Raw genomic sequence first — 22,710 nt, forward strand, 5'->3', positions numbered from 1 at the left:
GAAAATGCAGAAGAAACATTTCACATTCACTTCCTTTGGCTTTGAGTTGCCAAATAGCTTCATACAGATAACACAAAAGTTTTCAATGACTGAGGCGTCAGAAACTTCACCACTGGCTTTCAACATTATCTTCGCAACTGATCTGACTGACCGGCCCTTCTTTGAAACTTCCTCAGTTCCTTTTTTAAAACACTCTCCGGCACAGCTCGATCTGTCTTTCTTTTCCACTGATCATTCTGTACAATTATAAAACAGAAACATGTAAGGGGATTGTTGTAACACTTTTTAAAGGGGACAATGACACTATTTTCTTTTAAAGCTGCTGTACAGCTGATGCACAAAACATTTGTGTCAGATTATAATCTGCTTTCCCTTAATGAATAAAATATAAACTGAAGAAAATGATTAGAAAAGACATAATTATCATCGATAATTGTAGAATATAGAATCATCTAAATTGTAGAATGACGCATTTAACGGAGAGACTGAAGGGGGTCGCATTATGTTCAGTAGCGTTAAAAACCATCAATGTCACATGACCAGCAGTTCTCATGAGAACATTAGTATGCAACAGTTTTACACAACAGTCACAATAACCACAGGATGAGTTAAAATAATCATGTGTGAAATCATTGGCTGTTCAAAAATAAAGCATGTTCAAGTATTGTTTAAAACTAGTTCTTTTCTCTCCATATAAATGTAATAATGTCTGTAGATTACAGTAGTTTTAGGCTGAAGAGTCCAAACTACTGAGAGATCAAAACTTGATAAATTATAGTCAGAGGTCACGATTCTTCTGCTTTTATTGTGACACTGCAAGACAAAGCATAAGATCCAGAATATCTTATAAAGTCTCTGTTTCTTTATTTAAAAAAAAAGTAAACAAAAAATATAGAAATATTGCAGCAATAAAAGTCAGGAGACTTATACTAAAATAAGGAATATACACGCTTAAAAATGACAGTGTGTTCATGTGGTTATAATGTGAAACATGCAAATATCACACAAGCCTTACATTTGTAAAGAATTGCACTGTATTACAAAAAGCAGGACAAGATAACATATATTAAACTTTAACTTTCAAAAATATATACTGAAAAGCTATACTGAAATATGCTGATAAATAGCAGTAATGTAAGATAAAACATTCAAAACTTTATAAACTGACAGTCACTCTTGCTGAAGTTTTCTGACCAACTGTTAAAAACACTCATGAACAATCTCAGCATTTACTCCTTTTTATTGCTTTTAAATATATTAACCTAACCAAACTTGACAATTCAGTATTTGTAAAGCAGATTTCACAACACTTGTTGAAGCAACTTTACAAAGATCAAACCCACAGTGAGCAAAGCCTAATGTGACGTCACATAATTTTAATGATTGTTTTGACTGATTTTTTGGTCAGTTAAAAATAAATGAAGTTCCTAAAGGTGAGTTAGGGAGGAGCGAGCCCATCTAATTTTTCAATCAACAGCCAGAGTATATAAGCAACTGTTACCTCTCTCTCTAGCATCAGCTGTTCCAGCATCCCTCCACCTCCCCATACTCCACCTTCATCTTAGGTACCTTGCCCTTCGTAATCATCCACTTTTAGCCACTGTGGGGGGTATATCAGAGCTTGAGTTGAAGCTGCTTCATCGAGCCCCTCATCAGTGGACAGCAAGCGAAATAAGTTTAACCTAATATCTTAAAGATTTTATGGGCAAACAAACTTGTTAATGATAATAATGTCTTCTAATAAATCACTCAGATGTTTTTCCTCTCATTCTGCAGCATTTGTAAATCAGTACGACCGTCACTATCAGATATGGACAAGCTGCCAGTGCAGAACTGAGTATGTGGAGGACAGAGATCTGAGAGTCTGAATGAGACCCTGAAAAAGAGACACACAAACACTTTATCATGCACTATATCTGAACGAGGGCATATGAAGAAATAAATCAGCTCACAGTTTCAGTGACTCTCACCTCTGACTGAGATCCAGCTCTTGGGAGACTCTCCTCTATCTGGGTGTTTGCAGTAGTAGAAACCCTCATGTGACTTTGAGACAGTAGGGATGATCATCTCTGTAATTTGATTCTGGATGAGTGATCCATCTTTATAGAAATCAGCACTGAGGTTTGATACGGTTGTATATTGACATAAACAGCGTAGAGTCAGATTATCTCCTTCAGTCACAGGATGAACAGGACTCTCCAGAATCACACCAACTACAGAAACACAGGAGACATGCAATATATGAACAAAATTGTAACATAATAAAAACAAGACAAAATAAAAAATAACTTTATATTTTCCACTGCCCACATGGTTTCTGTTTTTAGTGTATTGCTACGATGGTTTGGCTGGTTGTTTACTGGTCACACTACAGTATATCCTGCTCTTGTTTAATAAACCTGTGTATTGATTGTAAACTGTCAGTGAAATGAATAAAAACAGAAACACAGACTCACAGTGTACAGTGATATTAACAGGATGATAGTTCTCTCCAGATTCAGACTGACACCAGTAAACTCCAGTGTCTGATGGGACAGTGGATCTGATTGTACATGTAGATCCTGTTTGTGATCCCCGGAGAAATGATGAACAATCTTTCAGCCACCCGCTGTCTGTGTATCTTCTCACTGTCCATCCATCAGAGTTACTCTGGTCCTCACAGCTCAGAGAGAGAGAGACAGATGTGAAGTGTTGAGTTCTGCTGGGACTGATGATCAGAGACACTGGAGGAGAAACGCCTGACAAGACAATTACAGCTATAATTTGGAAAATGTCTTTATTAAAGATGAATCAATCATTTATACTATATATGTGAACTCACCAGTGACCCACAGTGGTTGTGTGTTGCTGTATGTTGTGTAAACGGCTGTTTTATCTCTCTCTGCTCTGCACACATAAACTCCTGTGTGATTTAGATCAGCAGAACTGACAGTGTATTTTCCTCCAGCTCCTCTGCTGCTGTCTGAGAGGAGCTCATAATCATTCCTGCTCTCTGTAAAACGAGAGAATGCATAGTTAACACCTTATGTTCATGTTTATTTTGTTTTAGTTTTTTGGACTTTTTGTTTTGTTTATATCGTCACATGTGTTCCTTGTTCTCTCATCAGTCACCATGGATACTAACACCAATCATCACAGCTGTCTGTCTTTTATTTAATAACCATGTGTATTTAAGTTCCTCCTCGTGCACTCTTCAGTTGTCCAGTATTGTTCGTGTTTATGTGTACACGCTGTCTTCCATGTTGGCTATCTCTTTTTGTGTTGTATAAATAAACCCTGTGTTATTATCTTCATAATCTTCGTCTTCTTTGGTGTTACAGATACAGAGGAGTGACTGTAAATGAGGGATTGGTTTCTCAAACTAGGTTTCACTGCTTGGTGCTTATGGAAGTGTTGCCCTTAATACCCAGTTTGTGTCTGGTTTCAGACATATTAAATAGGGCTGTCCCCGACTATGGATTTTCATAGTCGAATCAGAATCGTCATGTCTTGCCTATAGTCGACTAATAGTCGAATCATGTGTATGGGGGTGGGGCTGGGGGCGGGGCTTTAACGTTTCAAAGCCGCGATGTACAGAAAATCACACAAAGATATAGAAGAAAATGTATAAAAACATTTTTGATCAATAAAACTAAGAAATAACATAAATAACTCCAGAAAGGCCACACTGCAGATCTGCATTTCACATGCAAATCAAATTAAATCGGCTAAATTACCTGTGTGAGCAGGCCAGCCGACAGCACAACATCGATGCACCGAAATAATAAACAATTAATTTACTAAATTAAATTAGAACAGAATATACCTTTCTAATAAATAAAAATACAAAACGAAATAAATCAGAATCAAGTCACAGGATGAGGAGCAAATGTGTGCAAAATGCCTAAAGTGCAGGGGAACATATATTCAAAACACAAGCCACAAATAGTTAGATTAGATAACCCTGACAGATTAATAAATAAAATAAAAATAAATAAATGATTAAAATAACGATAGTAGCCAGAATGTTCAACTTTGTCTTTTTAACTGCAGAAACAACAATAAATGCTAAACTGGAGAGGCAGTCTTTTTAGCTAAAAATGTTCACAGCATCCAAAAATAAAATTAGAACCGGCTGAAAAGTTTTGAAATCACTTGTAGCCTACCCGATCAAGAGAACAAATCCTGAAAGTCTTTCACTCTGTCTGTCCGTTGGAGTCTTTTCAAATTGTGCGCGCGGATAAAATACATTCTAACGTGAAACCCAGTCTATGCGTGAAACTTGCTAACGTTGGCCGGCAGAAGTGCGATCATGGTTTTCCTGATGCTAAATCCAGCCTTGGAGAATATCCTTTCTGATGGTGTACATCCACACTTTAGATTTTCTTATCCCAGACATTGTTAAAGAATAAAGATTTAAATCCTTGCCGCGAAGACGCTCCTCCGTCGGTCACGGATTGAAAGTGAAACTTAAATCTGTCACGGGGTGTTTGGATTTATTCACGCACGTAAAAAAATATTTATTAAAAGCTTCTTTCTTTGCACATTTTTATATAGGCCTACAGCATTATCATAATAGGCTGAATATTAACGTATTGACATAAAAGCTAGTTCTATGTGAAATCAAACATTGAGCGCGCCATCATATAGCCAAAGTGGCATGATCCTCGTTTCATAACACCTCTGCGATTCGACCGTGAGATCGGTAGTCGAATCAGGCTCCTCCTATCGAAGCATCGAATCTTCGACTATTCGGGGTCACCCCTATAAATTATATAATAATAATAAAACCCTGTTAATTCAGATGAAGCACATTATAACTGACCTGATGAGAAAGTTTCAGTGAACCAGCTGAATGTCCAGCCTGTAGAGGAGCCGTTAACCTCACAGATCAGAGTCACTGGATCTCCTTCAGTCAACCACTTCTGAGGAGAAACACTTAAATCTGCTCTGGGAACTGAAATAGAGACATCACTCATTAATAACATGTTAAACTTGTGTGTGTTTATGAAGAGATGATCAAACTCACCTGATACTGTCAGTGTAACTTCATCACTGTGTTGTGATCTGCGTGATCCTTCAGTCTCTGTCCCATTACAGGAGTATTTACCTGCGTCAGACTCAGTAACAGAACTGAATGTGTGTTCCTGTCGTTCACTGAAAACACTGGTTGAACCGTCTTTATACCAGTTGTACCTCCAGCTAGTGACTCCTCCATCATATATGTCACATCTGAGAGTGACTGTCTCTCCTCTGAATACATGATGATCAGGTTTAATGGTCACTTTGGGTTTTAGTCTTTCTGTAGAAAAACAAAAATAAACATTGAAAATAATGTGATAAATAATATAATAAAATAATTACAAATAATAAAATGTGCTGTTTTTTATTGTACAAACAGTTACAAAACACTAAATCAAGTTAAACTGAAGTGTTGTTCTCTATGTTTATTTAGTGTCTTATAAATCATTTTCATATAGTGTTTTCAAAGTAGTTCATTATGCGAGGTAAAACACTTGCCATGTATTGTCACTGCTACTGGTTTACTGTAATCTGTGTAATATCCTCCTCTTCTTGCTCTGCATCTGTACTCTCCTCCATCAGAGACTTTCACACGACTGATTGTTTTAGTTTCAGCTTCAGGAGATTCAGTGTTTGAGTCTTTACTCCAGAGAAACTCCCATCCAGTTATTTTATCCAGCTCACATCTCAGAGTAACTGAGTCTCCAGTGAACACTGAACTCTGTGGCCGTACAGTCAGAGTTGGTTTGAGACAATCTGTTAATATAAAATTATTGGGAATTTGGGAGCATGAGCTCTGAAACGTTTTCAACAGATGATCTCATTCTCTCACTGGTAAATTATTATTTTGATTTCATAGACAATGTAAGAAACATTACAGGGTCAAAAAGGTCAACATTATGGGACAATACAAAAACTTAAGACAATAGAGGTTCAAAGCCACAATCTTTGTGTTAATAATCCAGAGCTCGACTCACAGTGTCACACCACCAACATCTACACCAGCAGTCAAAGAGACACACCATTCAACAAAGTTTTGTGCGGGTGCAGTTCACATGAACATTTAAAATGATACAGTAGATGATAGTGTTGGATAAACTGGTATAGTTTCTGACCAGTAGGTGGTGCTGTAACCAAACCTGCATCTGCTCAGATAAATGGACAGGCAAAGCTATAATTATAGTATTAATTCAAAGAAAATCTTTGGGTTTGGAGGATATTGAAGTCCGCTTCCCACTATTTAGTATAGCCTACATCCCCAATAAGGTGTGAGTTTGGTCTTTTAAATCACTGTATTAGTCCATTAAGCGTTAAGTGTCCTGACCGCAGGGGAATCCTGGAGAATGATGTATTGAGGGAATCCTAGTTCTGCAGCACAGCCACGATATAAAGTTAAGAAAACTAACCGAGATAAATGTCTACTTTTATCTGAACATCCGCATCGGTGAATAACATTATAATCTCGTTCACGGTAGAGAAAGCTGCTTATATGTGCAAAACTATCTGTGAAGACTTAAATGTAAAGTGTCTTTTGTGTCTTTATAAGCCTTTCCATATACACACTGGCCCTGATCATCATCACAAATACTTACCACTTGCTCCATTTCTGTAAATCCGTTTTTATGAATGAATGAGTCTCTCACCGGTTGCTCTATAGTTTTCTTCATCAACAGCCGCTTGCACCCCCTGCTGGTGAGGTCGACTAACAGCTATGGAGATTATCAATCGGCAATCTACCGATATTCCTGCCGTTCCCGGATGTCAAATATTGAATTTTCCTTCGAATTTGAACTACTAAATTTGTGGAAGCAAATTTGTAAAGCGAAATAAAATGGAATATTGCCCGTCGAATATTATAAGTTGTATTTTTAAACGGAATGAATATTTTGAAAGTGAAATTTGAAAGGTGAATGGTTATTGAATTTTAATGAATGAAAACGTGTGAAATGTTTTGATTTAAAATATTCACAGCTTAAATATACAACCATGTTGAATTTCAGCCCATAAAAATGCAAGCAGGGTTAATGCAATGCATATTTTTTCAAGTAGTGCAATTCAACCAGCTTTTTTCTTTCAAAAACATTTGTCCTTATTTTACTTCCATAGTGCTCAAAGCTGTTAATATAAGGAAGGCTGCAGGCCCAGATGGAGTGATGGGAAGGGTGCCCAGAGAATGTGCAGACCAGTTCTCTTCAGTCTTCACAAAGATCTTCAACCTGTCCCTGTCAACAGCCACCAATCCATCTTGCCTGAACTCAGCAACAGTTATCCCACTACTGAAGAAAACAGTCATCAGTGGTTTAACGATGTCTTTACTAACTTTTCTGGACCGGCAAATGCAATTACCTAGCAGACGATGAAGGAGTGAGCCAGCTCTCAGATTTCATCAAAAATATCTTAATTTGTGTTCCGAAGATGAACAAAAGTCTTACGGGGTTGGAACAACATGAGGGTGAGTAATTACTGACAGAATTTTCATTTTTGGGTGAACGCTTTAACGACTACCGTTATAAGTTGCACTTTCCCCAGTTATTATGAAGGTCTTTGAGAGGCTGGTTCAACAGCACATCAAAGCCAGCCTTCCAGACACCTTCAGTCCACATCAGTTCGCATTCATAACCAATAGATCCACAGAAGATGTCCACGCTACTGCCCTGCACACAGCATTGCTCCACCTAGAACACCAAGGCAGCTGTGTGAGGATGCCTTTTATTGACTAGTTCAGCGTTCAACACAGAAATTCCTGACAGGCTGGCAGCCAAACTGCTGGACTTAGGTCTCTCCTCATCTATCTGTCACTGGATTAAGGACTTCCTGACCAACCGCCCCCAGACGGTTAGGTTAGTTCCCCATTCCTCCTCCACCGTGATTCTCAGCACCGGTGCCCCACAAGGCTGCGTGCTTAGTCCACTTCTCTACGTCCTTTACACTCATGACTGCACCCCAACCCATTCTGCCAACACTATCATCAAATTCACAGATGACACGACCATAGTTGGACTCATCTCAGGAGGAGACGAAGCAGTTTACAGAGATGAAATTCAGAGACTGACAGAGTGGTGTGGGATAAATAACTTGGCCCTGAATGCTTCTAAAACCAAAGAGATCATCATTGACTTCCAAAAGCACAACACGAATCTCACACCACTGCACATTAGCGGGGTCTGCGTGGAGAGGGTTCCAGCCTTCAGATTCTTCGGCACGACCATCGCCGAGGATCTCTCCTGGAGCACAAACACCTCAGCAGCAGTCAAAATAAAAGTACAGCAGCGACTCTATTTCTTGAGGATTCTCAGAAAGAACCACCGACAAGAGCAACCGCTAGTGTCTTTCTATCGTTGTTCCATCGAGAGTGTGATAACCTACTGCATCTCTATGTGGTACGCCAGCAGCTCAGCGGCAGATAAGAAAGTTCTCCAGAGAGTAATCAACTCTGCAAAAAACATCATTGGCTGCCCTCTGCCTTCCCTAAAAGAGCTTTACACTGCACGCCGTCTCAGAAGAGCAGGAAACATTTTAAAGTATCCTTTCCATCCAAGTCATCATTTGTTTGAATTGCTGCCCTCTGGTAAACGTTTTAGGTCCATCAAATCGCGGATCAATAGACACAAGAACAGTTTTTACCCCAGCACCATAAGGGAGTTGAACACTGCCAGCACACACACATACACATACTCATAAACTGAGAAATGTACCAATCTGACAGGGCATGTTATATCTCGACCTATACAAGGTTAACAACACCCTCTGTATATTTCAGTGTATATACTATATTATTTAAATTGGGTTACATTCTGTTGCACTTACCTCTCTTTTCATTGTGTGCAATATCATGCAGTACTTACTGCTTACTGTGCAATATTTGACTGTCGCCTTGCTTGCACTGGTTTTGTGTGTATGTATTGTTTTATATTGTCTTTGCGTTGTCTTGATTTTGGCATATTGTTTATTGATGTATTGTACTGTATATTGGTTAGTATCGCATTGTTTCTATACTTAAACTTTTATTTATTTAAATTAAATGTTAGTTTGCACAAAGCTATATGTGATGGTACCGTAAGGATAGCTTCAATTTTGCTATACCTTTGTAAAGTGACAATAAATAATCTTGAATCTTAATTTTTTTATATATATTTTTTTTAAATCTATTTCTTGCTTTTGATTGTTGTTTCTCTATTGTATCATGTATTATCAATAATTAGTAACACTTTATTCTGATGCTCCCCTTTAGACATTCAATTGACTATAAGTAACTTTGCAAGTAGCCTATACATACAACTTATTCTACTAACCCTAAACTAACAGTCTACTAATACTCAACTAATACTCTAATGAAAGTTAGTTGACATGTAGGAGCTGTTTTACTCATTGTCAACAGAATGTCTAACGGGGACCATCAAAATAAAGTGTTACCAAATATTATATCTCAGTCTGTAAGCACTTATAGTTGAAAAACAATAATAATAACAAAAATCATCATCGATACACATCATGACTACTTTTTAGGGTGTTATTTGGTAATGGATGTAAAAAATCCAAAAATCAGCCAACTTTGAGACTAGGTTTGAAGATCATGTGAGATAATTTTGGTTTAAAAATGTATCTTAATGTGGAGAAGCAAATCGCTCATTAATAAAATGTTAAACAAGTTTGTGTTTATGAAGAGATGATCAAACTCACCTGATACTGTCAGTGTAACTTCATCACTAAGATGTGAGCTGTGTGATCCTTCAGTCTCTGTCCCATAACAGAAGTATTTACCTGCGTCAGACTCAGTAACAGAACTGAATGTGTGTTCCTGTCGTTCACTGAAAACACTGGTTGAACCGTCTTTATACCAGTTGTACCGCCAGCTAGTGACTCCTCCATCATATATGTCACATCTGAGAGTGACTGTCTCTCCTCTGAATACATGATGATCAGGTTTAATGGTCACTTTGGGTTTTGGTCTTTCTGTAGAAAAACAACAACAAACAATGAAATAATGTGATAAAATAATAAATAAAAACAATAAATTGTGTTTGAACATTTAAAACACATAATCAGGTTAGATTGAAGTGTTGTTCTCTAGCTTATGAAATCATTTGGGCATTATGAAAGCAAAATACTGCACATTCAGAGTTGGTTTGGAAACATCTGTCAGTATAAAACTGGCAAAAAGCTTGAGTAGTGAAAGTTTTTCAGCAGAAGATCTTGTCCTCTTATAGTTCAATCCACTGTCTCACAACAGCAACATCTACAGCCGCAGTCAAAGAGACACAACATTCAACAAAGTCACGAACTGCAGCAGTTTACATGAAAAAGAGTTGCAGAGATGAAACACATCATGACTACTTTGTTAGGGTGTAAAATGATAATGCTTAAATTGAAAAATGTAAAATGATAAATAAAATCTAGCCAATAACTTTTGGGAGGCTTGGTGTAAAGATCATATCAACCTGTTGTCAAGAAGAGAAAACAATTCACAAAATATTTTACAATATCTCACTGAGACTTCAGAAATTGAAATCATCATCTTCAATTTGAGATCAGGGAAATGTTCTTGTTTTTAAGTTCAAAGGGTTCAAAGTTATAAGCAAAAGAAAACTGAGGCCACACGTTTATTGCTTGACCCCTAAAAATCTGAACACTGTGTCAAAATCAACCACTTCTGTGGAGAAACACTTAAAACTGCTCTGAAAAAAATCCCTTATTAATAACGTTAAACTTGTGTGTGTTTATGAAAAGATGATCAAACTCACCTGATACTGTCAGTGTAACTTCATCACTGCGTTGTGATCTGCGTGATCCTTCAGTCTCTGTCCCATAACAGAAGTATTTACCTGCGTCAGACTCAGTAACAGAACTGAATGTGTGTTCCTGTCGTTCACTGACAACACTGGTTGAACCGACTTTATACCAGTAGTACCACCATCTAGTGACTCCTCCATCATATATGTCACATCTCAGAGTAACTGAGTCTCCAGTGAACACTGAACTCTGTGGCCGTACAGTCATAGTTGGTTTGGGAAAATCTGTCAATATAAAGTCAGTGTGAGCATGAGATGTGAAAGTTTTTCAGCAGATCTCATTCTACCACTGGTAAATCATTAGTGCATTTTTATTTCACAAACAATGTAATAGAGCCGCCGGCAGCGCCAGCGCAATGCAAAGAGTTAAAGGACAACAAAGGTGTAAGAATTTTATTCTTAAGATTGTTTCATGAATCCGGCCCCTGGTTTGTAACAGAATCACACATTTGTGATGAAATTTATGAATCAAATTCACTCACCTTGAGTGTATCCAGATTGGAAGTTTGAAATCAGCACTAAAAACACAAAGTACATTATTTATTTTTTTAAAAACTCATGAAAGATTGTGTATTTTAAATGTTCCTAGTAAAGATCATCAAACTCATCCGTTGATTATCCTGATTTTTTTGGGGGGGGGGGGGGGGTTATTTGCAAAGTTCTTCCCGTGAAGTAACTGGCTGTGTTTCTCTTAGGGGTCTCTGGATGTCTTTTGTTTGTAAATTAGCTTTAGGTATAAAGGTCTGTCCCACATACAGATATTTGGGTTCAGACTCTCTGAAGACAGACTAACATCTTTGCTGAAGAAGGTGCTGCTCTGATACCTTCAATAAATTCTTCTCACCACAAGAATGTCTCGGTTACATATGTAATCCTCGTTCCCTGAGTAGGGAACGGAGACGTTACGTCAGTGACGACGAAATGGGGAATGGGGTTTTGCATAGAATACACATATGCTTAAGAATACACATATGACCCGGAGGGGGCTGCATAAGGAGAATCACTGGGGTGTCCAGCCGCAGGTGGAACATTTCAACCCCAGGGGTGGCAAGGTGGCTTGCCAAGGGAAAGACACATGCTCAGAGAGGCTTACAGTGGAAATACACATGTGGGGGTCGCCCAGAGGGGAAACCATGCACATGGAGGCACCTAGCCAAGTGCAAAAGCTGCCGGTGACATAACTCTGGCGCTGACGTCAACAGTGCTGGAGGAACTCAGGGCTTATCAGGCTCACCTGAGGAGAATATCGCACGTATCCCGTCCATGGAGTGGAATGGCGAGCAAGCGAAGACACCTGAGCAGAATCTAGTACCGGCTGGTTGAAGCGAGTACATGAGAAGAAACTGGTTCCACTCGGAGATTGTAGAATCTCGCAAATGTGTTGGGTGTTGCCCAGCCTGCAGCTCTGCAGATGTCTGTTAGCAAGGCGCAATGCGCTAGAGCCCAAGAGGAGGCCACACTCCGGGTGGAGTGGGCCGTCACACCAAGGGGGCACGGTTGACCTTGCTGCTGGTATGCCAAAGCAATGGTGTCCACTATCCAGTCAGACAACCTTTGTTTGGAGAGAGCCTTTCCCTTCAGCTTCCCACCATAACAGACAAAGAGCTGGTCTGAGGTCCTGAAACACTGCGTTCTGTCTACGTAAGCACGGAGGGTGCGTACTGGACAGAGCAATGCCAAGGCTGGGTCTGCCTCCTCCGAGGGCAGCGCTTGCAGGTTCACCACCTGGTCTCGAAAGGGTATGGTGGGAACCTTGGGCACATATCCAGGCCGGGGTCTCAGGATCACGTGAGAATTAGCCGGCCCGAATTCCAGGCACGCTTCGTCAACGGATAATGCCTGCAGGTCCCCTACCCCCTTAATGGAGGCCAATGCAACCAGGAGCGCTGTCTTCAAACAAAAGATTCTCCCCCGGCCCTCCGCCGGGGGAAGGAGTGGTCCTGCTACCACCTTCTGCGAAGAACTGACAGCCATCCCTGAGCGGCCCGTCTCAGGAGCGCCGCTTAGCCTGGCGTTTAGCAGGGCGCGGGGCTGGAGAGGGCGGGGGTGCCTTCCTGCGGCTTCCTCCACGATGCGGCCCGGGTGGAGGCTGCTGCTGGGGCCGTGCAGGAGGGGCAGGAGCCGTGGGAGGGCGCCCTCGGCGGCGAGCAGACTGAGGAACCTGTGCTGACAGCTGGGTGGAGGCAGCAGCAGGCCGTCGGGGCAGGATGTGCTTGATCACCTCAGTCTGCTTCTGAGCGGTTGAGAACTGTTGGGCGAAGTCCTCAACCGCACCGCTGAAGAGGCCGGCCTGGGAAATGTGGGTGTCGAGGAACCGGGTCCGCTTGGCATCCCGCATATCGGCCAGGTTCAGCCAAAGATGTCGCTCCTGGACCACGTTAGTGGCCATCACCTGACCCAGGGAGCGTGCAGTCACTTTCGTCGCCCAGATAGCGAGGTCAGTGGCGGCACGCAGCTCATCGAACAGCCCTGGGTCAGTCCTACCCTCGTGCATATCCCTGAGCATCTGGGCTTGGTAGACCTGCAGAGTGGCCATGGCATGCAGTGAAGCGGCTGTAGGACTTCGCCACGAGAGTGGACGTTGATCAGCGGCCGCACCCAAAAACCAATCGTCCTACAGCGAGCGCTGAGGACAGGGTGGCGTGTTCCACTCTAACCCAATGCTCGCGGCGGCCCGGGAAAGCATGGCCGTCAGCTCGGGATCAGACTCGGGCAATGCTGGCACGCCCGAGGGCGGCAGCACAGCTGAATCCTCACTTCCAGAGGACTCATACCCACCTTGTGATGCTGCGATGGACATGGCATCATCATCTGGAGCGCCGAAAGAGATGCGGGGCGCCTCCGAGGAGGGACCACCGCGTTCAGTCTGAGCTCTCATGGGTTGCAACACTGGAGAGGGGGGTGTGGGCCGAGGACGTATCGTCGGCGTATCCGTCCACACTGTCACCCCCAGGTCACCCTGGCCACCAGCCGAAGTACGACCTCCAGAGGAGACCGTAGATCGGGGTGTGGATGAGGGGACTCTCCCTCGAGAGAGGTCATTGAGTCTCGACCGTAATGTTGTGATGGTCATGTTCCCGCAGTGAGAACATGACTCATCCACAAACGCTGCCTTAGCATGATCAATGCCCAAACACGCAAGACAGCGTGCAAGCTCTTTTTGTGAGAGGAAAACTCTGCGGATGTTGAAGCGGACAGGGAGAACACACTCACTGGCAGATCACTGCACAGATCAGCAGGCAATGTGAACTCGCTGAAATTGCCGTCACACCAACACCGGAGAGTCGCTCGTCTCGAAGAGGTGATGAGAGCAAGAGAAAACTCAGGAATGGCTTGTGAAAAGAGTGAAAAGATGCTCTTGGCTCCGAAGAGAAAACATACTGCGCTATGCCAACGTACTTCCTTATATACCCACGAGGTAGGGCGGAGTTACGCATGCAAAATCCGCAGACCCAAGGCATTTCCATTGCCATTGGCTCGTTTTCTAAATCTCGAAGGTGATAGGCTTTCTATGCGAAACCCCATTTCGTGGTCACTGACGTAACTCGTAGTGACCACGAAAGGCAACTTATTTTATGTACAAGAGAAACTGACTACACTGGCAAACATCCAAAGTGACAGTTCAGCCAAATATAGGAAAATCTGACAATTATTACACTGTGAACATGGAGCTGATTGACTTTCTATTATACTTGCATATAAATGCATATTCTTTCTTTGCTTGTGAAACAGCATAATTTCACTCTCACACGTTTCTCAGCTTCACAACACAGAAATGTTTAATTTCTCTTTAAGTCTTTCTTCTAATTTGTAGATCTAGTGGCACTGATGAGTGTTTCTGTAAAAACCTTTCTAGAGTCTGAAAACAGTGACAATAAAAACAATTAACTCATATTAACTCTTACTAACTTCATACTATTGAACATCTACTGAAGACTAACAAGTGAAAATCTACTTAGTGCATCTTGACAGCAAACTGTACAAAACTAACAAACGATACAGCAAACACCAAGCATTAAACCGAGTGAGTGAACAAACAGACTGACCCATTTCTCTTTCAGAAACAGCACTAACTGCACACTTCCTCTCTCAAACTCATCTTTAACTCATATATCATGAACTAAAGCTGGATTTGAAGCTCTGAGAAAATGAAAAAAAAAAAAAAAAAACACACCAGGAACACAATCCTATTCATAAGTGCAATTATTTTCAAGGGAAATAATACTCACAGAGCAGAAGAGGGAGTTGACTGAGCTCCATACTGACTGAATAATGACAGACGGTTAAAGACAGACTGAGTTAAAGCCTCAAGACTTCCTGATACAGTCAGATCTTTAGGAACATAATGAGAGATTAAAGAAGACATACAAATGTACCTCATGTGTTACAGAAAACCTTTTTAAGAAGTTGATAATCTTGTAACACATTTTCAAAAATGTCACGCAAGTTTCCTACTGAAATGTTGTCAGGACTCATTCAATTTCAAAGTGAACAGCAGAAAATTGCCATTATGAGAAGTAATGTTCTTGAGTTTAATGGAAAAGGAATCATAACTTTGATGGATCTTTATTGTAATGATGGTATTCGATGTATTTATAATTTTATAAGTTAAGAAGCAGAAACTGGTGAACAGCTGCTGTTCCTCCCACACTGGTTAATGCCACTGATCTGAAAGAGAAGAAACCAAACCACAACTATGAGCCCATCTCTATCTATTTCTAATCATTCAGGCCTTTAACAATAAATGTGTCGAGTTTGGCACTAATATATTTGTACCTGTGAAAAGTTTAATATTCATAAACCAACACAAGGGATGTAACAATATTTATGCCTGTTCCTCTTAATTTAGTGAATTCAGCTACTGTACGATTCAAATAACAATTTTGTTTGTACTTTTGAGAAAGTAACGTTTGGAAAAAAAGTTTTAGCTTGTGACCTTTGGCAAGAATTGAAATGACTGCTGAGGGCAAGAAAGGAATTACATTTTTTGCTATCTTTTTGCCTAATTGTCATTTGCATAGTTTTCACGAGGTGGAAAACTGAACACTGATATTTGTGAGGCAAACTATGAATGCAAACAACAACAACAAGCACATAAATGGCAAAAACAAAAGTGCAATACAAGATTACAATAGTGCATGTGCAACCTAGTTGAATTGCTGTAAAAATTACAGCATTATTTTACAGCAGCTGGCTGTTTTCTAATAATACAGCAAATTGCTGTACGGTCGTGTGGTGGTTTGATTCAAAAATACAGAATTGTCTTTTTATTTTATTTTATTTTTATCCTTTATTTAACCAGGTGAAACTCATTGAGATTAAAAATCTCTTTTACAAGAGAGACCTGGCCAAGATGCAGCATAAAAAACATAAAGAACAATTTCCAACATATAAAAAACACATCAAATACACATACATATATATCACAAGACCCTATGCTGAATAAGGCTTAATACAACTTTATGAACAATTACACTGACCAATTTTCACCTGCTCCACATTCTTCAGAGTTGAAACAAACTGTCTATAAGAAATAAAGGTAGTCATTTTCAACGATTTCTGAAGAAGGTTCCAGGCAGAAGGTGCTGCAAACATAAAGGCTTTTTTGCCTAATTCTGTTTTGACACGGGGGACCAACAAGTGTAGTACATCACTGCTACACCTCCTCTGTACTGGATTATATTAATACCACCATTGACAGTGTTACAACCCAGAAGCAGATCACCACATACCCAAATCAGAAGCCATGGATGAACGGGGAAGTGCGACTCCTATTGAAGACACGCAATACTGCCTTCAGATCAGGAGATGCACAAGCCTATAGCACATCCAGAGCAAATCTGAAAAGGGGCATCAAAGAGGCCAAGCACTGCTACAAGCTTAAGATAGAGGGACACTTTTCCAACGCTGACCCTCGGCGCATGTGGCAGGGCATTCAGGCCATCAGTGACTACAAACCCACTCACTCCACCCCCGCAGCCACTGATGTCAACTTCCTGAACGAGCTAAATTACTTTTATGCTCGCTTTGAAAGAGACAACAGAGAAACTGCCACCAAGTTCAAATCCTCAGCTGACCACCCGCCGATCACACTCTCCTCCACAGATGTCTGCAATGCACTGAGCAGGATCAGCGCGCACAAGGCTGCTGGACCAGACAACATCCCTGGACGCGTACTCAGGGCATGTGCGGAGCAGCTCGCTGGGGTTTTTACAGACATTTTCAACCTGTCTCTTGCCCAAGCAGCTGTACCAACATGCTTTAAATGCACTTCCATTGTGCCAGTGCCAAAACACTCCAGCCCGAAGTGCCTTAACGACTACCGCCCTGTAGCACTCACACCCATCGTAATGAAGTGCTTTGAGCGGCTGGTCCTGGCACACCTAAAAGACTCTCCACCATCCACATTGGACTCACACCAGTTTGCCTACCGTAGCAATAGGAGCACAGAGGATGCAGTTTCCATGGCACTGCACTCTGTGCTCACACATCTGGACAATAAGAACACTTATGCACGCATGCTGTTTGTTGACTTCAGCTCAGCATTCAACACTGTCATCCCTACTAAGTTAATAGCCAAACTTGGAGACCTGGGCATCAACACCTCCATGTGCAACTGGATTTTGGACTTTTTGACCAACAGACCCCAGAATGTTCGATCAGGCTCCAACTGCTCCACGTCCATCACACTCAACACTGGTGTACCACAGGGCTGTGTGCTAAGCCCGTTTCTCTACTCCCTCTTCACCTCCGACTGCAAGCCTGTGTACGGATCTAATTCCATCGTCAAGTTTGTGGACGACACTACGGTGATTGGTCTCATCAGCAACAACGATGAGACTGCCTATAGGGAGGAGATCAAGCACCTGGCCACATGGTGCACTGAAAATAACCAGCTCCTCAACACCACCAAAACGAAGGAGCTCATCGTGGACTTCAGGAAAGTGTCAAGAGGCACACACGACACCATCCACATCAATGGAATGGCTGTTGAGCGTGTCTCCAGTTTCAAATTCCTGGGGACCCACATCTCGGCGGACATGTCCTGGACAACCAACACCTCCTGCCTGGTCAAGAAGGCTCACCAGCGCCTTTTCTTCCTGAGGACACTGAGGAAGAATCAGCTTTCATCGACTATCCTGGTGAACTTCTATCGCTGTGCAATAGAAAGCATCCTGACCAACTGTGCTACAGTGTGGTATGGGAGCTGTTCTGTTGCAGAGCGCAAGGCACTGCAGCGGGTGGTGAAAACCGCCCAGCGCATCACTGGGACTCCACTACCTGCCATCGAGCACATCCAGAGGAAACGCTGTCTGCATTGAGCTCGCAGCATCCTTAAGGACTCCTCTCACCCAGCCCACAGACTGTTTTCTCTCCTGCCCTCCGGCAGGCGTTTCAGGTGCCTCCAGACCAGGACCAGCAGACTAAAGAACAGTTTTTTTTCCCCAGAGCTGTCTCTTTATTAAACTCTAACCCTAATTGATCCCACTCCCCTCATATACTGATTGACTCTCCTCTCCCTCCTCACACCTGCCTCCATTTTGTTATTTGCAATACTATAATGTTCATTTGCACTGCTGACTGTTATTATAGTAACAACTGTTTACATATGCATCTTGCACTACTACCTACTTACCTTGACTGGAATATGCTCAATTTGCACTGCCGACTGTTTATTTATACAGTACCAATTGTTTACATATACATTTGCAATTCCGTACTTTAACTGTAATATGCAATTACTTTCCACTGCACTTTTACTCGGATAGCTTCTGTCCAAACTTTATTTGCACTACTTTAAATCCATTGTTATACTGCTCATCTTAGCCTAACTTATATATATATCTGTAAAACTCTGTTTATAGTAATAGCCATCTATATATTATGCTCACATTCTGTTTATAGTAACAGCCATCTGTATATATATCCATAGTACATATTCACCTGTATACTCTGTTTATAGTAATAACCATCTGTATATTATGTTCATTGTACAGATCTATCTGTAAAAATTCTGTTTATAGTAATAGCCATCTGTATATTATATTCAGTACATATCTAGCTGTAAATTCTGTTCACAGTAATAGTTATCTGTATATTATATTCATAGGACTAATCTATCTGTAAAATTCTGTTTATAATAGTATTTAACTCTATATTTATTCAGTACATATCCATGTCCTGCACTTATGGAAGCCTGCACTTGCTGCTATTGCACTTCTGGTTAGACCTAAACTGCATTTCGTTGCCTTGTACCTGTACTTGTGTAATGACAATAAAGTTGAATCTAATCTAATCTAATCTAAACATCATTTGAACGTAATCCATAATGGCCGTGATTTCTTGTTAAAAGGACACTCAAATAAGTAGGAGCTAGTCCAAGAAGTGCCTTGTAAATAAAACATAGCCAGTGAGTGTACCTTCTTGCATAAAGAGAGGACCATTTAGCTGTATAATAAAGGATACAATGATGTGTCCTATAACCACAGCCAGTGAAAAAAAGTAATGCACAATGATACACAACATCCAGTTTCTTCAAACATTGGGCAGAAGCATTCATATATATCAGATCACCATAATCTAATATGGGAAGAAAAGTGGCCATCACCAGGTATTCTCTAGCACGAATGGATAAGCATGATTTTGATCTGTAAAGATAGCCAAGCTTTATCTTAAGCTTAGAAGCCAGATAGCTAACATGGGTTCTGTAACATAGTTTAGAATCAATGATTATACCCAAATATTTATAACTGTATTTATAACTGTCTTACAGGACAGACTTAACTCTGCTGATTGCAAAAGCTCAAAAGGTGGTCTCTGAAGTGCCGAAGGGACCAGAGACAAATCCCAAGAGGGTATCGAGAGTGGCCGAAGCAGATTTAGTCTCCTCGCCCCCCCTCAGGAATCTGACGATCAGGTCATGCTTTCCCAACGATTCACCCTCAGCTGCATTGTGATGTGGCGATAGCGGCAACATACACTTTAAGGGTGGAGGGAGACAGCCTTCGCTCCAATCCTTCTTGCAGTAGGGAAAGCACAGCTCTGATCGAACAAGTTCGGGGGTTCTCCTGGTGAGAAGAACACCACTCAAACCACTTAAACGCATAGAGGCGCCTCGTAGAGGGGGCTCTAGTGGAAGTGATGGTGTCAACTACCGCCTGGGGTAGGTCACCTAGAACCTGTAGGTTGGGCCAATATGGCGCAACTAGCAAGACCTGCTCCTCGTCCTCCCTGACTTTGCACAGTGTCTGTGCGAGAAGGCTCACTGGGGAAACACATACTTGCGTAGGCACCGGGGCCAGCTGTGTGCCAGAGCATAGGTTACCTAGAACCTATAGGTTGGGCCAATATGCTGCAACTAGCTAGACCTGCTCCTCGTCCTCCCTGATTTTGCACAGTGTCTGTGCGAGAAGGCTCATTGGGGAAACACATACTTGCGTAGGCATACTTGCATAGGCCCCGGGGCCAGCTGTGTGCCAGAGCATAGGTCACCTAGAACCTGTAGGTTGGGCCAATATGGCACAACTAGCAAGACCTGCTCCTCGTCCTCCCTGACTTTGCACAGTGTCTGTGCGAGAAGGCTCACTGGGGAAACACATACTTGCGTAGGCCCCGGGGCCAGCTGTGTGCCAGAGCATAGGTCACCTAGAACCTGTAGGTTGGGCCAATATGGTGCAACTAGCTAGATCTGCTCCTCGTCCTCCCTGACATTGCACAGTGTCTGTGTAAGAAGGCTCACTTGGGAAACACATACTTGCATAGGCCCCGGGGCCAGCTGTGTGCCAGAGCATCCGTCCCGAGGGGCGCCCTCGGTCAGGGAATAGAACAACTGGCAGTGAGACGTGTCCGGGGCGGCAAACAGATCTACCTGTGCGGTCCCGAAGCGCCTCCAAATCAGCTGGAACACCTGGGGAAGGAGTCTCAATTGTTGGCTTGTCGGCTGCACGGTTGAGCAGGCCCAGAATATGAATGGTTCGAAGCGACCTCAGATGCTTCTGACTCCAAAGGAGGAGATGGCGGGCGAGTTGTGACATGCGGCTGGAGCGTAAATGGTTGATGTACGCAACGGCCGCAATGCTGTCCGTACGGACCAGTACATGCTTGCCTAGTAGTGGTGTTTTGAAGCTGCTGCAGATGCTGTATCAGTGGCCATATCGTATGTCGCTGTCCTGCGTCTGAGCGAGCTCACACAGTCCAACACTGACTGGCCACTGGCCTCCGTGAGGCATGCTGTCATGTTGATCGAGTCCAGCTCCATACCGAGAAAAGAGATCCTCTGCCCGGGGATGAGTTTGCTCTTTTCCAGAAATAATGTTGAGATTCACACCTGAAGAGACAAAGACCCTCCCTAGGGAATATCAATGAGGAAGGTGACAGAGGGAACTATAGAGAATGAATGTGAGTAGACTTAATGATTGAATGTATTGTTTTGGCTTATTCACAAAATCAAGTTTAAGTTAAAAAAAGTAATTTTACTATACATTTGTTTTACACAAAAACTTACACTACCGTTTTTGACTCTTACTAAGCCCAAACTTTTGAACGGTAGTGAATAATGTTACAACAGATTTCTATTTCAGATAAATGCTGTTCTTTTTAAATTTCTATTCATCATCCTGAATCCTGAAAAAAAATTTACACAACTGTTTTCAACATTTTTAATAATATTAAATGTTTCTTGAGAAATGTGAAATGTGAATGTGAAACTGAAGACTGGAGTAAAAATTAACATCACAGTAATAAATTGCATTTTAAAAATATATCCAAATAGAAGTCTGGAAATAATCCAACGAACATAAATAAAAACTTTCTCATCCAAAATTGTATCCACGGCTGGATCAAGTCGCCATTTAAAATGCAAACGTTCATTGTCGGAGTCCCTCTCTTCTTCTGAGGAAAATGCGATCTCTTCGTCACTATCCAGGACGAGCTGAAGAGCTTCCTCACCGGTGTAGCGTGCCATCTTCCAAACGCGCAGGAAAGTGAATGAAACTTATGATGAAACTAATGATTTTTAAGGCATTGTTGGGGGCGTTTACCATTTTGCATAGATCTCCTCAACACATTATCTTATGAATAGCGCGCTCTGCTCGTGGGTGTGACCCCATTAACGATAATTAGCTGAGCCAGGAGAAACTGTACATCTCTTTAGTTTCATACAGATTACATTGCAGGAGAATATTTGTTTTAAATGTGAATCATTTTATTTAAATGTAGACATTTCAAGCTTTCTTTAGACGTACGTTTCATGTTTGTGTCATAAGTATTCGCTGAGTTTCCGTTCATTATCCAGACGTCTTTCAGAAAGTTTCTTGCGGAGACTGCGACAGCTGAAATCGCACCCTGTTTATTTTCTTTATTTTACAAAAACACAAGGATTTGTTGGTATTGTGAGTGTACACAAATAAAAGAAGACACTTTATAGTTTATAAAGATGTATAAAGACTCAGAGGGTTAATAGCCCCGTTTTGGCAGGCCAGAGTATGGTTCTCGGACCTAGAGTCTCTCATCTCACCTTTTCTCTCAGATGAGCGGGTTAATCCTTCACCCCCGCCCAGAAACTTTGGGCTTGGCCTCTGATACCCCTTTTCCACCAACAAGAACCGGGTGCTGGGTCAGAGCTAGAGCTATTGCCAGTTCGGAGTTGGTTCGACTGACGAGCTTACTAAGAACCGGTTTGCGTTTCCACCGGCCAGAGAGCCACAACAGAGCTATATCTTACGTCACTGCATACGTATCATGTTGCCCAGCAACGCTAGTGCGGCAACGCCAAACACAAACACACCAGACTTGTTCGAGATGCATCGGCTTCTCGCAGAACGATCAGCACATGAAATCAAAGCACTGCGAAAGCGATCAAAAAGCACAAGGAGTCGTATGATCTCCCAACACTCCCGCAGCTCTGATCGGTCCACGCTGC

At 41.8% G+C, this 22,710-nt stretch overlaps 1 protein-coding gene across 1 annotated transcript in view; it reads right to left on the reverse strand.

Moving 5' to 3' along the window:
- Positions 1–22,710, reverse strand: part of LOC309474864 (immunoglobulin superfamily member 1) — a 278,361-nt gene that overhangs the window by 131,248 nt on the left and 124,403 nt on the right. Inside the window, exons 7-9 of the mRNA XM_082137481.1 lie at positions 10,743–11,015; positions 9,682–9,954; positions 5,500–5,757 (exon numbers count right to left, since the gene is read on the reverse strand). Of these exons, the coding sequence (XP_081993607.1) occupies positions 5,500–5,757; positions 9,682–9,954; positions 10,743–11,015 (804 nt within the window). The remainder of the gene's footprint in view (positions 1–5,499; positions 5,758–9,681; positions 9,955–10,742; positions 11,016–22,710) is intronic.

Source organism: Leuciscus leuciscus (assembly GCF_965113295.1).
Source record: "Leuciscus leuciscus genome assembly, chromosome: 1".
Taxonomy (NCBI): Eukaryota; Metazoa; Chordata; class Actinopteri; order Cypriniformes; family Leuciscidae; genus Leuciscus; species Leuciscus leuciscus.